The 18,809-nt window shown below is 38.1% G+C and overlaps 1 protein-coding gene across 1 annotated transcript in view; it reads right to left on the reverse strand.

Moving 5' to 3' along the window:
• Positions 1–10,335: 10,335 nt before the first annotated feature.
• The window catches only part of TM9SF2 (transmembrane 9 superfamily member 2), a 28,901-nt gene continuing 20,427 nt past the window's right edge, over positions 10,336–18,809 (reverse strand). Inside the window, exons 14-17 of the mRNA XM_062566815.1 lie at positions 17,683–17,834; positions 16,542–16,653; positions 15,749–15,920; positions 10,336–11,725 (exon numbers count right to left, since the gene is read on the reverse strand). Of these exons, the coding sequence (XP_062422799.1) occupies positions 11,658–11,725; positions 15,749–15,920; positions 16,542–16,653; positions 17,683–17,834 (504 nt within the window). The 3' untranslated portion in view covers positions 10,336–11,657. The remainder of the gene's footprint in view (positions 11,726–15,748; positions 15,921–16,541; positions 16,654–17,682; positions 17,835–18,809) is intronic.

The raw sequence follows: 18,809 nt of genomic DNA on the forward strand, positions 1-18,809 counted from the left end.
TTTTATGTAATTCTACTCTTAAAACTTGTAAACATTAGTTTTCACTTGTCACTATTTTTTGAAGTCTTTAAATTTAAATTTATCCCTGTGGTACTAGCAGTTTGGAACAGGTTGCTGCTAGTTTCAGAAATTATGCTCCATTTTGACATAATGACAAATGAAAGAAACATTTAAAGAAGTGTCAGGAAAAATAAATCTTAGAATACTTACCACTCTAACAGACTGAAGAAGAGGGGGAAAAAGAGAAAAAGAAAACCAGAAAATAGAGCTTTGACTGATTTCTAGTAAAATTTTATGAACCAGTAAATTTGCCAAGATAAAGAAGGTAGGAACACATGCTCTGAGTATAGCCACTCTGAAACTCAGTTTAGGTGCTATTATCTTCAGTCATGGCAGAGAGCAGCACATCTCAAACTAAAATAGTTTTTTTTAAAGACCATTAAACATCTAAAGGCTGAAGTCTCACACCACTTTAATGAAGTCATGTTCTCATTTTTATAAAGAAAATAAAAGGATTTTGCAAATATGATAAGATTTCATGAATGATTTCAATTATGAGGAACCTCAAGTGAAATGATTTAGTTTTCATCAAATAACCCATGTACCTGTGTGTCCCAGCAAGAAATGGAAACTCTTACATCAGATGTAGGAAATCAATAACATTATACCCCTATCCTTAAGTACAGTCCGTTACCACTGGCAGCAAAACCCCCTCAGACTCCACACAGGTCCTAAAGTAGGCTCCAGCTGCTGGAAAAAATCATAAGTCCCTTACAAACTAACAAATGCTCTGCATGGGATGTTTGGGCTTTTAAATGGGATGTTAGGATTTTAAATACTAAATTTTCCTGTCTTCTCTTTGCATAAATTAGAACTGGCTTTTTATGTTCATTTTCTTGGCAGAAGAGATAGAAGTATCATATAAGGCCTTTGTTTGTTCACTGCTGATTCAGGCTACTTTTGGATTAGCCAAGGACTAAAAAACATCATATCTTAGGGGTATCCTGCTGCTGAAGAGTAATCTACCATTAAAGAGATGTAAGAGTGCTAGAAGATACAGAAACATGGCAGATAGTCATCTTCCCAAATCTCAGATCTTCCTCACAGTGAAAACAGAATCCTGCTTTAACAAAACCAATGTAGAGACTCACTTTCAGGTGGATTCACACATCATGAATGATCTACAACTGCAGCAGTTCCTGAACCACTGCCCATGGGCTTGAGAGAAAGGATCATATCGTTGCTCCTAAGGTTTGTAGCGAAAACCAGCTGCTTTAAAGCTATGAGATCTTGGCTAACCCTGCATGTTTTAACTGAAATGAGTTAGGGGTGTTCTCATGAATGTTTTAGTCCACAGATCTCACAGGAAAATAATCTCCGATTTACACCTTTTGGGAATGCTGCTCCTCAGCCTGGATGAAAACCTCCTCCCAGGACACATCCAGATCTGGAAGAGAACACCAAATTCATAGTCCAAGTAAAGCAGCATTGGTTTTATCAGTGTCACAAATGGTTAAATATTTTCAAAGGGAGGTATTGGACTAAAAAGGGACTGACAGACTCATATTTATATTTGTGCTAATAATTCAACAGAATAGAAAGGAAACTTAGCTAAACAAGTGCATCACGCTCACAGAATAAGATCACAGACCAGCAATGCTTGACAAAAATACTTTTGACAAGGCAGCGTAATTCATTGTTTAGAGTCACTGAAATGTATTTTATAACTGTTATTCTCTGGTAGTCCTGGTGGAGAAGATACGCTGTTTTATCAGGCCACTGCTGAAGTAATAGAAAATCCACCATAAATATAGAAGGGCTAAGCATAAGATATGAGCATTTTTGTCATACGCTTATATCAGTCAAGAGTTCCCTATATACACCACATTAGCCTGGTATTTCCTATTTATATTTTTAGTTTCACTTTCCTAATTTCAATCCATTCATGTAACTCCATCTCAGACCTTGTTTTCCTTTGAAAACCCAATGCCATATGGAGGAAACATTAAAATTATTGGATCCAAAGTAAAAACAAAAGCAGCTTAGTGCTGGTGCAAGAGGCTTAAATCGAGACAATTAAACCTAAGTTAAACTGAAAGTAAAAATTACAAATAATTGTGGCTGGTAAACATGTACCACATATCGTATGGAAAACCATTATTGCTGATGGTAGAAGCACACGTTCCTCAAAAAAGAGGATTATTGTTGGAAACAGTGATATAAACTCCAAGAGAAATCTGTGCACTAAACGTATTCAAGAAGAACATCCAGCAGCCGTATTTTTGCAAAGAGGCTGCCTTCTAGGGTTTCACCAAGGAGATGTGCAATGCTACGCAACTACATGTTTTTCTCTGAGTACTGTTTCACGAAGAAGATCACGCGGCGCTTTCAGTACGGCAGCACAGCTGCAGCACAGCCTTCCTCTGCTGCTTGTGGTTTCAATGCTGTGATTTACAGTTAGCATTGCTGTGAGTGACAGCTACTCCACAGCCACCTGTACATCTCACAGCACCGCCTGATTAACCAGCCTGGCACTGGGATGTTTAGGAATGGTGTTTAGTTGCTCAGTTTTAATTAAAATAGTTGCAAATGAGGCTGCTAGGCTTGGTTCTTCTAGGATGAGTTCAAACTCTTCCACATGTAAAAATCATGGCAGTGTTTGTCCACAAGAATAAACCTTGCACCTCCAAAATGCCAAAGGGTAATTGAATAACGCCAGTCTGTGCCCCTTTCCTACGCGCAGCCTACACTGCGGACCCCAAGGAGCACGCTGCGTGCCAAAGCTCTCGGAGTGATAATCGCTAGCCCTAACCTCGGTGGCTGCAGTTTATAACAAAAACTTTGGGGGGCAGCTCTGGGAGTCTGCGACAGTGAAGAACAGCTACTGGGGAGAAAAAGAAAAGTGCTGGCAGGTGAGAACTGCTGGCCAGGCAGGAGTGAAAAGGTGCAGCCGATAGCCAAAAATTGTGAGGAAAGGACTGGGTTACAATTACTGTTCTCTAATTTGTTAGTCCTGTAGCTGCCCAAAGTCACCAACATCTACCCCTGCTGTGGACACTGCCACTGCCAGCAAGATGTGTTTCCTCACATGACTCCACTGAGCAAAATGCAGTTACTGCCCAGAAACTGCATGAAAGCATACAAGGGAGAAATATAAAAAATATGTATTTATTCATACACAAATGTGAAGGGCTGGAATAGAGCTGGACCAAAATGTGATCTTTTCCTTACACTATTGCAGCCTTTCCCAAGGCGTACTACACTTGAGCCAGCCACTCGGTGCTTTCTACTTTGCAGAGAGCTATCGCCTGCCAAGGATGTAGTTTGGGAATCTGTTAACCTCAATTGTTTGGCATTAAAAAGTCCCAGAAATTAAAATAATGTTTCTATACATCCTAGCAGAAACACACCTAATAGATGCATCAAGCTCAGCAGGGTGGTGTTTGCAAATCTTAGCGAGCGCCACAATGAATGAAGCTCTCTAAGATGCTGAGGGTGTTGAGAATGGGAAATTAGCTGTCATTGCACCCAAGGAGGGATTGAAAGAGAGAAAAGACCAAAAAGGTCCTGCAAGTCTGAAATATTATCAGATTACAGATTCACAGAAGAGAAAGGCTTGGTGGGGTGGAGGGGTGATCTCAGGCTTTCCATCATCTTCAAGGATCTGTATGTAATTCAAGGAGGCAACAGAGCAGTGCAGAAGCACACACACCTCTGACTGCACGTGCTAGAGGGTGACCACTGCATACAAGGTGGTCCTGCCCAGGCTGGGTTACGACAGTGGTCTTCCTCTTCTTATACCCTGTCCTATATTTTCAGTCTCATTAACAAACTTGCTTAACATCAGTTTCTGTACCATCACTTCTTAAAAATGCCCAATTCTTTCATATTCCCAACAAATTTACCAAAAAGAACCAATAAAAGCATTCAATAAATTCTTGGCACCAAGGGAATTTTTTCTTTTAAGAGTTAAAACTTTGCATCATCTTACATTTCCAAATTATCACATTTACTTTTCCCTATCATCCCACTGATGAGAAGCTGAACTATTAGTAGTAGTCACCACAGGCATAGACTATTGATATTAAAAAGAGCTAGAAATAAGATTTCAGTTTGACCTACACAAGTCATTTTCCTTTGGAGCTTGGCTTCTGCTAATAGAGCACTTTTTTTGACTAGTGTAAGCTAAGTACAAATTTATTTGTCACTCTTAATTTTTTCAGTGTTATGGCTTGCCATGAGTTCAATAGATTTCTTTTGTGTACTAGTATCATGACTGAGTAGTGGTTCCATCTTCACTGTATTTGCTAAGGCTGCAAGAGTCAGAGTTGTTTAAAAGGTCAAGAAGGAATATTCATCTTTGTTGTGATCTCTTTGTAGCCCTAGCACCCTTAAAATTTTCCACACAGCCTCTATTTTTTACTTCTCTCTCTTTTCTTTGGCAGTGGTTTGATTGAGGACTCAAGGTCCTGCACAGAGATGCTCAGTCAGACTGTCTGTACTGGCTTCTGCTGGATATTTCTGTCTTTGCACATTGTGTATCAGGACTCACCTTACAACATACAGAAGCATATTTCTGCAGCAAATTACTTGGAGAACAGATGGTTTGCACAGGTTACTTTACCTGAATCCCTCCTGTTAGTTATGAGTTGGGCAGGAGATGGTTTCCTGTCCAACAAAACAGACTCCAAATTCTTTCCCATTCTAAGTTCTATAGGAACTTAAAAAAATGCAAACAAAAACTCCATAAACCTATTTAAAAAGACAGAATGAGAGACATATTAACCCTAAAATAATCTAGCGGTCAAGAAAATCTCTGGGGATTTAGAGTCATGTTCCTAATCTGCATAAATTTGCCTGCCTGTGGTGCTTTCTTCAGAAATTCTATTCTGGAGCCAAGAACTGTCTTCTGTCAAAAATCCCTGCTTGAAACTCATACACTCCGACTGAAAAGACTATGCCTTACTAAACCAGCATTTTCTCAGCAAAGTAATCAGTTCCTTTGGGCTTCATCCCCTCGTTCTGGATATTGTCGTTCTTGAAGGAAAGAACCTCTTTCCTCCTCTCTGCAGTTTTTGCGTGCAGCAACTACTGTCACCTTGTTTTCTGGGACAAGCAGTTAATGTAAGGCCACCTGCAGCTTCCCTTTGCCTTGCGCTCCAGCTGCCTCAAGGCTACTCTGCTCACATGCTGTACAGCAGGAGAACATATATAATTGTGTAATGTAACTCTACTGCTGTCACTGCACCCAGAAAAAGGGAGACAGAATAAAACACCCATTTCTTCTCAGCTGTCTCGCTAGCCTTGCTGCAACGAGCAGAGACAAGCCATTTCCAGAGGGCGAGGTAAAAGGCAGAGCACAGATAGGGGTCTTTGGGAGACCCTGGGGGAAAAACTAGGAAGCAGGCCTGGCCGTCTGTCTGTTGCTGTTGGTAGCTCCCAAGAGAGGCTGGAGAAGGAACATCACGACTCTGATGCTGCTTGCGTCCCTAGGACAGGGAGGGAGAGAACAGGCGTCCCCACTGACCTCCTCAACAATATCCCAAAGCTGCTCAACCCTAGCGTGTGTAGTAGGCAGAGGCAGCACACAGCTTGCCCCCCTTCACACCCTACAGTGAAGGAGGAACTTGCTTCTCCCTCTGCTTTTTCACCAAAGTGAAGGATGAGTGGTGGCTGAACCATGTAAGTGCGTGGGACTACCCCACCGGCAGATCACCACCTTTTATCACAATAGTCATAGCTGAGTTTGTTCCATGATTTTAAGCACCTCAGCTGAATAGGCAACTCTCGGTAAACCGAAATAAATATTTCAAAATAGTCATTGGAAAGATGGGAAAAAATATTTTCTCTAACTTTATATAGACTTTCCCCACAAATATAGAACAAAATTAAAAATAAATCTATCTTCTTGACTTGCCATGATCAAAGAAAAGGGGAAAAAAAACCCCACAGCCCAAAGTCTTGTGTCAGCCGTAGTAAAACTACAGTCATGCTGAACTGTTCAGAAATCAGGACATGACACTACTGCAAGTATGCAACTGAGAAACAGTGTATGCAGCATTCAACCAGCCTCACAGCCCAGGCTGGCAAGACTTTTATGACATGGTGCAAGGCTACCTCTAAAGCATCCCTTTTACTGTGAACTTAGAAAACCTGTTTGAAGTTACCAGTGTAGCTATCTTAGTTAATAGCACAATTAATCCTTACAAAGCAAGACTGCATATCTGAAAAACGCTTAACTTTAAAGGACCCTTGTCTAGTTGAATGCCCATACTAGACAAAGGAGCCAAACAGATTTCTAACAACTTCACAGCTAAAATATCTGTACAATCATCAGTATTATCCTGTACCCTGATTTTTGGCTACCTACCTCCAGGAACTTGAAGTTACCATACATAATAGAAGACATAATGTCAAGGACAAAAAAAGGAAAAAAAAGAAAAAAAAAAAAAGAAATCCTCCTTTTATTAGTAGAGTACTTTGGTAAGACTCTTCCTATCATACCCTTAACTCTGCTCCTGCAGTTTGAAAGTTCATACTTGCTCTGGCCAGCAGGTGATGCTAAAATATCTCTGAGGGAAGGAAGAGTTTAAATTGCACTTCATTGAAAGTGCTGGTATCCTGGGAAGCTGCAAGACTATACTGTCATCCAAACACAACAAGTTTCATTTGTAATCTTCTGGCATATTTGATTTACAAGCAGTTAAACTACCCTCCTCTCATCATCAATGAGGTCCAGATGTTTCAAATAAAAGGAAAGAAAACCTATGGTGGCAGCCATACAATAATCAACCGATAAATTACATTTCACAGTAGTCCCTGCAGGTTTATGCTTTAGTCTGAAGTGTCATAGAGTTGTGTATGCACAGCACACAAAATAAGAGATAACAGAAGCAACACTTCAGGAGTCAGCTTTATGCAGATATATAACTGGGTTACTATTAGCTGTCTAGTAGAAAGAGAAACAGCAGGACACTGAGAATAAAAGTGAAATCAGAGATGAATTGTAGGAAACAGTCTATTTAGGTGAAGACCAAAACATCTCTGCACAAATAATCTTCCTTACTGTAAGAAAGGACTTAGTTGTAAAGTGCTCCAAAAGCAAGGGTCAGGAGTATCATCGAAAATGAAAGCTGCTTTCAGAGGAATAGTAATTGAAAGGAGGAAAGGGATGTAAAAGCCGAGATGAAATTGCTCTTTGCACAACGTAACACATTCTCTAAGTGATGTGTGGTAATTAGTGCAAGGGAGCAAGCAGGGATTTGAGAGAACTAACTTGGATGAACATACCATTTTGGGAGCAAGAACTTAATGAAAATTTATGAAGAAGAGGTACAGCTGCTCCCAGGAATGAAGCTATCAGCCAAAATAGTAAAATGCAGGAAGAGGACAGCATTTAGCTTCATAGCATAAAGTCAGGTCACGTGCATCCTGCACCAGTTCAGTTTATCAAAGTTCTACCTCATAAAATTAAACATTTGGGGTAGCTGGAGTAGGGAAATTAAATCCAAATTGGAAGTAACTTTAAATTATATCCTCCTCCCCCCACCCCCCAAAAAAAAAGAGAGAGAGAAATGAGGTGTTCAGAACAATAGTTAGCAACCACTGAAAACAAAACTTTCACCAGCTATTAAGGATTTATTGTACTTTCCATTGTATGGTCACATGCAAATTATTCCTCACCCGTAAAACACTCAAGAGCTCTATCAGCTGAATAACTACAATTCACTGAGCAACCTCTGTTTGTTTGTCACACACTGCTAACATAGCCAGAATTGGTAACACGTCCCGTTGGCTACTGCAATCCTTCCCCAGCAATCCCACAAAGCTTAGTAGAATTACTTGGCTACAACCTCAGACTCTACTGGCCAGAGTCAAAGCCTCACAAAAGCCTCATAATTCCAGGAAAAAAAAAGGGAGGGGGGAATCTTTCCACCTTCACTACTCTCCAGCCCTGCTTGAAGTACCAATGTTGCCTGGCCCATTTTTCTTAACTCAAGACTTGGTAATTTTGCCTTCACTACTATTAGTAAAACAGTGTTTCTCATCTTTCAATATTTGATATGTATCATGTCAGCTCAGACTGAAAAAGGGACTTTTGTTTCCTGTTGATTCAAACAGCTTACTGAGATTAGTGTAATTGTGAGAGCCTCACGGTTCACAGGCGCCTGCCTGAATTCCATCCTATTCTACCTTCTCTTCCTCACTTCTCTTCAAGTCTTCAAGACTTTTTTTCAGGAAAAGAAAAAAGAAAAAAAAAAGTGCAGCCACCACCCACATCAGGGCTAAAGTACTCCCTCAAAGAATTTTTCAATCAGTCACAGAGAAGACATAGCTACCTCCCTTCTAGCTCACTATCCAACAACCAGACAGCCCACCTACCTCTTCCTAAGACCCCACACAGGACAGGCTTTCTCCTCCAACCACAAATACTGATGGCTTTAATTAGTGCTGTCCATCCTGGAGTTCTGCGTGACACCACTGTTCAAAATGTCTTGAGCCCCAGAATGACAGTAAGGGGTGTTCCAGAAACACGTGAACATACCTACAACCTCAACAGCGTGGTCCAGTGCCTTTGCTTTGTGCCCACTGCTACATCTACGTCGTACCTGTAACCACACGCACGTATTCTGAATAGCTGGGTTTTCAAATACAAAAGCATTGCGCTGTTTGCAAGTGCTAGGCAGGGTAGTCAGTAATTTGCGTTCACAGGAAAGGCAGAGGGAAGAAACCTAAGGGAATCTGCTTTCAAGCAACCCTGAGCAAAACAGCAAGATTTTAGAAACAGCACATAAACCATCAGGATACTGTCTGTGACTGTCTCACAGTCACCCGACGTCTGTGATAAGGACTCCAGTAAAGTGGCAGAGCGCACATGCAAACTGTTCGTAGCCTTGGACCTGTACTGCGGCGAAAACCTAAGGACCATTGTGTGTATTCACACACAGCTGAGCATTTCAATTAGAAGTGAAGCTCTTAGACAAAAGATGGACAAGGTAGCATCATCTTTTTGCATCTTCTTTAGATTTGAGGATGGACACTTACATATTTACATCAAAGTTGTGATTTTTTTTTTTTTTTTTTTTTTTGTTGGAGGCCTTGGGGGAACAACTCCCATAACATGGTTTCAAAAGCAGGTCTGGACTGAAGATTTGACAAAGAACATCAGTTTCATTTACCCCTAAAGAAACAGTCTGTAAAATGATTTGCCAGCCACCAAAAAAAGGATACTGCTGAAATATTTTTGTCCACATTTGCTCTGCCTTCATGCAGCTCAACAGTTGGTTCCTACCTCTTAAACCTTCTACTGGATTACATCTTCTCAGAAATCTGTGCAGTGAGGACATTTTAAGAAAATGCCCAATAGCATAGAAAAATTTCAGAAGAAGCCATTATTTTTAAAGTTTAAACAAAAACTCCAGCCCTCCCAAGAGATCTGAAGTTCAGATGTGTTAACAGTAGAATATTTGATCCTCTAACACACAACAGAAGTTGAAAATCATCGAAGGTGTAAGTGTTATCCCAAGTAACACCAAAGTCTGACCATTTCAAATTCATACAGTAACTCAATACAGTTACAGTATTACAAGCAAGGCTGCTTGGAAAAATGCGTATGCAGGAGGTTTAGATTCCAGAAGATGATCATACTGTTCACAGAGCACATTTAAAGGTGAAAATAACATACTTAAGCAGTCATAACTTGTGAACTAGTCTGTAAGAAAAAAGGGAAATACACTGATCAGCTTCAAATCCATACACATACTCTAATGATGATGCTACTTATATTAAACAGCTTCTTAAACAGCAATTGTAAATATCTCAAAAGAATCTGTTTTCAGATCCCTACACTGAAATTAAGTAGCTATTACATTTGTATTTCAATTATGCACATTTCTCAAACTACACCTTCACATTTGAATGAGTAACTGTTGATGATTTTGAGCTGTGGATGTACTTATGGCAGGTGCTCACAAGAACAGGGATATTGAGAATGCTGAATTTTATACTGTTCAAAATTTAAGTCAGGAGTTCACAACACAGCTCTTACACTATTAGCAAAGAACAATCGTCTAACCACACTCGCCCCTTTCCTGTTTTGAACGTAAAACATGGAAGACGTATTTGAAATCAGCATTTCCTAGCGAGTGCGCGTGGGGAGGGGCATGAGAACAGTCTCACTCGCAACCTCCGAGCACGACTGTGGTTGGAAGAGGTGGAGCGTGCGAGAGGGGTGGTTCACCTCGCAGGGGCTGTGCGGCGCAGCACTTTGGGAAATGCCACCTGGGGTTTTCTTACATACCGACTTCTAAGCAGGGTTAAGAATGACAAGTTACCTTAACCAAAGATATTTTTATTGGATTCAATATTCAAGCATCATTAGGTTAAGGTCTTTTAGAAAAGTAAACCAATAAAGAGAAAAATAAAAAAGGCCTTATGAATAACAACCGGTACATGCAGTTTAATTTTAAATAAAATTATTCTGGGCTTGTGAAAACATGCCAAAAGTCAAATAGAAACTAAATTACTAAACAAGATATGAACAAATCACTCCATTTTCAGAAGAAGTGAATATAGATTTTACTCTAGTCATCTGAAATTGACGTTAGTCTCTTAATATAAGGCAAAAATAGTAATCTCTTACTTTTGTTTTTCTAACCTGTTATCCACAATTAGCAATAATTGCCATTTTTATATGCATCATGAAGATCTTCTAAAAGCACAATCAGCAGTGAATGCTGACTCATGCACTAAGATCCTCTCAACATATTAACAATTCCACATTGGTATCTCAGAAAGTAAGTATCTGGGCAAAGTGCTGCAGAATGTTTTTGTGAAGGGTGTTACGATTTCATTCTCATGCGCCACAAACACATTTTAGTGTTATAGTCATGTAGCACAAATAACTGTATTTCTTGCAGATTTAAAGGTGTGTCAATATACATTAAACTACAGAAAATGCCATAAAATACTTTACGCAGTCTTTAAACATCCCTCATCATTATAATTTACAGATTTTTATGAACTTCTAATATTTAATGACCCACCAAGACATTTTTACAATATTTATTAGATTATGAATTTATAAATTCAAGGACTCAGAGGCACATAGTTTAAAAGGCCAAGAACACTGAAACTAATGAATTCACAGAAATCAGAATATTTGTGGACATAATACCGGTAAAAAATAAAAATCACATCCAAACTAAAAGCAACACTTCTTAAAGAGTCATCCTTCAAAGTTAGCATAATAAAAAGTCTCATTTCCCTCAAAGAAAAATAATTCATCCCATCTACCAAGCTAGAAAATCCTATTTACAGTTGTACTTTAATCAGAAGTATCATTAAGTTTTGTAATACAGCCACTTCTATTCTGCCATTTGAATGTAATGTTTCTTTTAAAGTATAGTTGTATTTACAGATGCATAAATATCCTAACTCTGATCTTCATTAAGATCTGAATGAAAACAGGTTGTTAAGTCACAATACAAACATGTTAGTGGAAAAAGTTTTTGGGGCAGCTGCATATTCAGTATCATTCTCAAAGAACAGGAAGCCAATACTTCTGATAAAGCTCAAGTTCATCAACTAGACCAGGTCTTTAAGTTAGGTTAATGAAGATTAAACCTCTTCTCTGTTAATTCTTTATGTTGGTTTCTTCAGTCAACTTTTACCACGCTGTATATTTTCGTTACAAACCAAAAGCATGCAAAGAATCCAATTGTCCCTTAAAAAAAAAAAAAAAAAAAAAAGTTATGTTGGGACAGTGTACATAGGTGACATCCTCAATTTCTATTTATAGTTTGTAAATTAGGACACATGCACACACAACCTCCTTCCTTTGGTTCTCAATACATTCAACAGATCAGATAATAGAAATTTACAGACAGAACACAGTCTTTGTAGACTTCAACAACTATGTAAAGTATCTCATTATTTTCACAGTCATTGAGCTTATCCTGTGGAAGACACCGTTGTTTCTCTTCCTTTTTTTTTTTTCTTTGTTGCTTTCATTATTCCCCAGTCCAGCTCTTTCATACAGCTCCACTTCACCCCTCTTCACTGACTAGTTACAGACACTAACTGACCTGCTTAACTGGTCGGAATAGCATTGTACACTTAATAATCCAACTAGGTTAACAGCATTGAAAGGGTTTCATATTTCTTAGTTTGTGTGTCAAGATCTTGGGTACTACACAGTACTGCACTTATTCCTGCTTAAATTAAATTAATACGATATTCAGAACATGGTGAAGTCATGATGGAGTTTGTAATCTCCTGCTGAACACATTTGTGTTACATACCTCAAAATAAGCACTTCTAAATACTTACGAGTCAAAAAGTATAAGCAAACTTGAACTGAAATTAAAGGGTGAAGCTTGTTTCCCTGATTCATTACAAGCCTTTTAACTAAAACAGTTAGCTGCATCCTTTTTCTTAGTGAAGATCCAACAGACGCAAGTTTTTAAACAGAATACTCTTTCAAATGCAGAGTAATTAATACAGTTGGGTTTTGTCATTCTAACTGTATTCTCTCACAATGCAGCCTCAGTCAGAAAGATAATGGACTTGAAAGCAGTTCAGACACTTGTTAGGGGAACCTTTACTTCCCACAAAAACTAGGAGCGAAAGAAAGCCTTGAAAATGATCTGATTTTGCTTGAGCACCTCTAGTAAATCACAGCCTTAGCTTATGCAAGAGATGCTCTTAAAACAAAACAGCCCCCTCCACACCTTTTAATTTACTATTTGAGAAGAACCACAATGAAAAGTTGCATGCCAATTCATTCACTATAAAAGGCTGCAAGGAACCATGAATGATATCACAGTAATTTTTTTTTCACGCTTGCTAAACTACTGATGTTTAACTGACTCATTTACTATGATACATAGTTTTGGTCCCAGCTGTGAATCAAAGATTTGTCATGTAGCTCCCGGTATTTTGCCTGCTGAGTGTGATCAATGACCTGGAATGCAGTATGGAAGCAAGTGCCTGAAGCATGTGTTACACTGACATAGCAGCAGGGCACCATCAAAATCCTTCCTGATACTGACAATTTTTAACAGATGAGTAAGCAGCAGTAGAATAGTTTTGATACAACAATTATGATTTTCTCTTTTTAGCTTCTTTATCATTTTGACAGAGGAAGTCAGTTGCCTTTAGGAACAGTTTTTGCTAAATTGCTAGTGTGCTATTTCACTTAAGGACCGAGAACTGCCTACTACTTTCTGCAAAGCCTCATCTCGAAGCACTTCAACAAATCTCAGAGAGAAACCAATGTACTGGCCTGTGAATTTAGCATTCCAAGCCAAATGGACAAAATTATTCAAGTCTAAAGAAACATGAATATTCCTCAAATTAAAGAACCATTTGCACTTAAACAGAAGGGAATCCTACGATGTCTCATAAAGCATATGTCATCTCAAAAGTTTTGACCTTAAGGTTGACTTCGTATGTATCCTCACCTGATTTCAACACTGAAACTGAATTTTTACAAGAACCAAAGCATAAGACTGTAGAAGGTTAGTTTGAGTTGCACAGCATAACTTGTCTGTCCATTGCTCCAGTTACACACAAATGACTACCACAGAAAGCATCTGAGAAGTCTTGAGATAAATCACCTGCCCCTTGCATCCTTTTGAACCCACCCTGAAAAGAACTCCTCAGATTTGATGGCAGACACTGCACAACTAATTCCTGATGGCCAGCTGGAAGTGAACATGAGAGCAAAGGAAAAGAGGATGCACTGGACACATCTTAATGCCCTCAGACGATGTCACATGACATAACTGACTTGAAAGATTAAAGGCAAACGAAAGATGGAAAATGAATGGTGCCTTAGGTGCAGAAAGGCACCTAAGCCAAGCCTCGGCACGGAAGGATTACTGCATAGTCCCCCTCACCTTACAAGTGCACAGTCCAGAATTACTGCCTATGTCCAAAGAAGAACAGACTATGAATAAAGTAGATGGGGTAAACACTTCTGGTTTTGGTCAAAATGATCTACTACTAATGGCAGAGATGCCCAATATTTATTAGAAAAACTAGTTAAACTAAATTAACTGATCTTACTCATAGGCCTGATATTTTTTCACACCATGTTACAAATTTGCACCACATTTAAAATTGATCTGCATCCTGCAGTACACTTCCTTACTTGCCCAAACAACCATGCATTCTTGAATTCTTTAGTACAATGAGATTATTAATAACCCAATAAGAAATCAAGGTTTAAAAACAAAACCAAAAAAAAACCAAGGCAGTGAGAAATAAAAGAGAGCGAATAAGGAAGGCAGAATCTCAGACCTACATGTTTAGAACAGCTTGTTTATCAGTATATAAAATATAAATAACAGTAAAGAAGTGCTGTAACTGTGAGCTGTAACTCACAAAACATTTGCAAACAATGCAAAAGACATTAGATTAAATTTTTAAAAGAAAACTAACCACTTTTAGAACATATTTTGATCACTTTTTAAAGGGATTACATAACCTCCTCCAGTCCAGTTCCCCCTTAAAAAAAAAAAAAAAAAAAAAAAAAAAAAAAAAAAAAAAAAAGCAGTGACCAAAATTCGTTTGAATTCCTTGTTCCTGGATCATCATCACCTGCAATCTGTTGTGACATATAAACTGCTTCAGTATGTCCTAGGTTGAAGTGGCAAGGCCTTTGAAATTAATATTCTGTTACTCTTTTCTGATTCTCCTTTATATTACGCAGAACTGAAAACACTATTTATAGTGAGTCCTGTACTAAAATCTCTGATGGCAAGCCATACGAGTTCTGGGACGGCTCAAAATGCAGCCTTTATAGGTATATTTATAATCCATACTAGAGTCTCAGGAAATATTAAGGCTCATCATAAAGGTGAAGTTTTAAATCATTTAAAGCAACTCTCAGTTCAAAATAGTTTTAAAAAGACTGCTCTGTATGCTGAAGTCCACAAAGACTGATTATATATTTTGCTGGAATGCAATACAATATTTTCAAGGTTTTTGAGGAGTTGCTAGTTAGTACCAAACAAGGGGGCATTTTTATCACATGTCTGACTGAAGATTCCTTTTTAGTATTAAGGATGACAAAGGGAAGATTTTGTCACCTCATCTCACTTATTGAAGAAGAAATTGAAGTGCAGCACATAATATGGGTGCTTTTTCAGGATCTGACAATGAAGATAATCATTTTCTGATATAGCCGTATCAGAACTCTGCTTAAGTATTTCTGTTCCCCTTCTCCTGTCACTTCCTCAGTGCAACTGGGAAAGAAGGTAAAAAGTTCCAGAAGAGAGAACACAGAAAAGTCTTCACTGTCTACTTTTACTCATCTTTTATCTCTTCCTCTATCCCACAAAAGTTGCCATTTCTTTTTTAACTGCCACTGTAACTTTAGACCTGATGACGTTTCTGAAGGGTTTTTCAGTCAAAGACAACTAACTTAAAAATGGAGTTTGTCATATGGTTAATACAGGAATGAAATCTGGCAAACTATTTATCTTATTCAAAGATGTCATGTTTGAAAATATAATTGTAGGCAACTCCTCAGACAGGCAGTCCAATTCTGTTTTCTCCCCATTTCATCTCTGTATTTAGATTTTGTCATCAGAGAGTTGAAAAATGCAACAGAACTAGCTCAGCAGAAATCAAAGACTATGTACCAATTTGTGATGCTTCATCAAGATAACTTTTTCCAAGGGTTCTCCTGAGCAAAGCTAAAATTTAGACTCAACATCTAGCCAAGGTTCAATGTACTTACCTGTGAAAAGGAAGAAAATCAAAACCATAATCATGGTATAACCGAAGTACAAAATGGTACTAGCTGTTCCTGTGATTTGCAGTTTAGAAAAAAAATAATGTATTGCATATATTAAGAAATAAACTGCAGTGAAACCACTAGTGAGAAATGAACGCCACTGCCAGTGATAGTCCTAGAAGCAGGTTGGGAAAAAAAGAAAGAAAGAAATGTGTGAGTAATATTTCATATACCTCTAACACACTGACCATCTTACCAAATACAGAACTACAAGCAAACTTCGTTATCACTCTATCCAAAAGTCAGTTTTCCTAACGTCTGTCTACATACAAAAGCTAATCATCACTGCTTTAACTAGACTATTCACTATTAGAGATATGAAAGCTAAAGATCAGTATCAAATAGGCAAAAATCTGAAAACCCAAATAATCAACATAAACCAGGCCTACTACTGCTAGCTACAGACTTTTTTGCAGGTTGAACACATGCAAAAATGCACATTCATTAATCAAAATTAATGGATTAGTTTAACACCTTCAGAAGACAGGGATTTAGACACTGAAGATGAGCTATCTGACTTAAAGGTAATCAGTGCAAGGTTTTAATATTTATTTTAAAAGTTTTGTCAGAAGTAACCTGAATTTGCTTTACTTTTAAAATACACACTTCCAAGACATTTAGTAAATATATTTATGTTAAATCTTGTAATACTTATTTCCAACTACAAAGGCCTAAAAATTATGTGGAAATCTCTTTAAAACAGTATTAAACATGAACACTGAGGAATATTTCTTACCTCTGCACATAGATGGAAGTAGCAGAGCAGTATTGTGGCTTCAGAACATGTAATAACCAAAATAATGAACACCAGAAACAGGAAGCCAAACATGTAATACATCTGGTGAGACCTGTAAACGGATTTCCAAAAAAACACTACTTAAAATGGACAATATTCTAATATTGTTTCTTCATATGCAGTAATATCACTGTCTTACTGATATTTCCTTTCCTACTGAGGTACTATCACTGGTGTAGTCATATAGTTGGCTAATTTGCTTTCTATGAAGAATATGACCCTCAGCAGCTATAGCCTGAAAACGGTGAGAAAGCAAGTCCAAAGTATGCCCCAGGTATTTGGGGTTTTAGGAATGAACTAGCTGGATATAAAGAGTGAAGTTAGGGTTCCAGGGAAGTCAGTATCACCTTTTCCACTGACTTCAGCAGAACTTGGACTTCACCTCACATTTCAATCAAAGGGGCAGAGTTGCAAAATAATAAAACATGTCAAATGCTGTAGAAGTGTACGCTGAATACAGGCACCTATTCAAGGTTCAGAAACAGTTTAAAGAGATCCAATAACTACATTGTGCCAGAAGGAAGGCAAATTCCACACAGTAGATTAGTTTGTCAGTATTCTATGAGCTCACATCAGAATTCACTCGCACTGAACTAGTCTTCAGTGGGTTACTCTTCATGTTTAAAAGAACTACCCCCTGGTGCCTTTCTAAAGATTTAGGAAAAGCTTTTGGTGTTTTATTTTCCTCCATGTAGCAATAAGACTTCTCTAGGCCAACAAAAGCCAGTCAATTTTAATATACTTACTATTCTCAAGTTATATGCCATATGTCAGCTTCAGAGCCACTTCTGCATGAAGTCAGAGAAGTAGTGTGAGAAACCTAACTATTTGAATATTGTAAGTCAGCTGTAGATTGCTATGGATATCACAGCCACTTCTCTGCACACCTGGACAAGCAACACAGGCACCGAATACCTTCTAACCCACAAAATAATAAGATGATGCATTCAGATTTTTACCTGTATTCTGGTAACTCTGCAGTCCCCAAAAAGTCAATCAAAACATCCTGAACACAGACTTTCAAATAGAAATTACAACTTTATGTGTTAGAGAAAGTTCAAATAGATTGTAGTAAACTTACCAAATACTATTAAGTATAAAGAACAACTGTATGAAGATACACCCAAAAGGCAGAATCCCTCCCATGATAATACCAGGTAATGGCTTTGTATAGAATGATTGTTCAGGGATCTGACGAGGAATTTGATTTGTGCGAACAGGGTGTTCAATAGCCTTTAAATGAGAATAAGAGATTGTTACATAAATAACAAGTCAAAGTACATCATCACCTTTTTGCCTTCTTTTGGAACAAAAGTCTACTTCTGGCAAGTCTATTACTATTTGTTTTGCACATACATTCATCTAACACTGTATGTCTACCAACAACCAGTATTGCCACCAACATCTGCAGAACAAACCACTTAAAAGAGACTTCTTGCAGAAAACAGAGTAAAAAATATTTTGAACTTCCTTCTTCACAATTAATGATCAGTGATCTGTTACAGAGCCTGAGCTCTCTTTCTACTTTTCAGCTTGGGGATGGTGGTGATGCAGACTGATTTCTCCTTCTAAAAACCGCCCTTGTATGTTACTCTTGAGGACATATTTCAAGAATCACATTAGGGTAAACTTAAAAAGTGAGAGGATTAAATCTGGCATTAATTTAAGCTGCATGTATAGACCAGCATGGTGGGAACTAAAAATTAAGGCAGATAAATCAGCACTTTCTCATGTTTCTCCTTTCTTAAAGACTGTATCAAGAGCACCAACACGTTTGGCCAGGTGCTTCTTTTCTTGTTTCAATTTTAACATATTTATGACATATTTATATTGCCTTGCAGCTTATCAAATCCTCATTTTAAGAAGTAACTGTTATTGCACAAGGCAGAGTTTTTTGATGGAATTTCAACCGGACTATTGGAAAAATAAAGTTCTGAATTACAGTTAAGACAAATAAGACAACTACAATTGATCTAAAAGTACTCTTCGGATACTTCAGTTTTCTCAGAAGGCATTTCTTGAGAGTTAGAGAGCTGGAACTCTGGCTTCCTATATATGAAATAAACTCAAAATCTATTAATTCTGATATTTTTAGTTTGTGAGGCACAGTAAAGCACTTTTTAAGCAAAAAGGAAGCATCAATTTCACTATTTAAGAAGGCTTTGGTCACTCATGTCATTAAGAGTCCTTGTATCAGCACGTAATATC

This window comes from Rhea pennata, chromosome 1, assembly GCF_028389875.1.
Source record: "Rhea pennata isolate bPtePen1 chromosome 1, bPtePen1.pri, whole genome shotgun sequence".
In the NCBI taxonomy this organism is placed as follows: domain Eukaryota; kingdom Metazoa; phylum Chordata; class Aves; order Rheiformes; family Rheidae; genus Rhea; species Rhea pennata.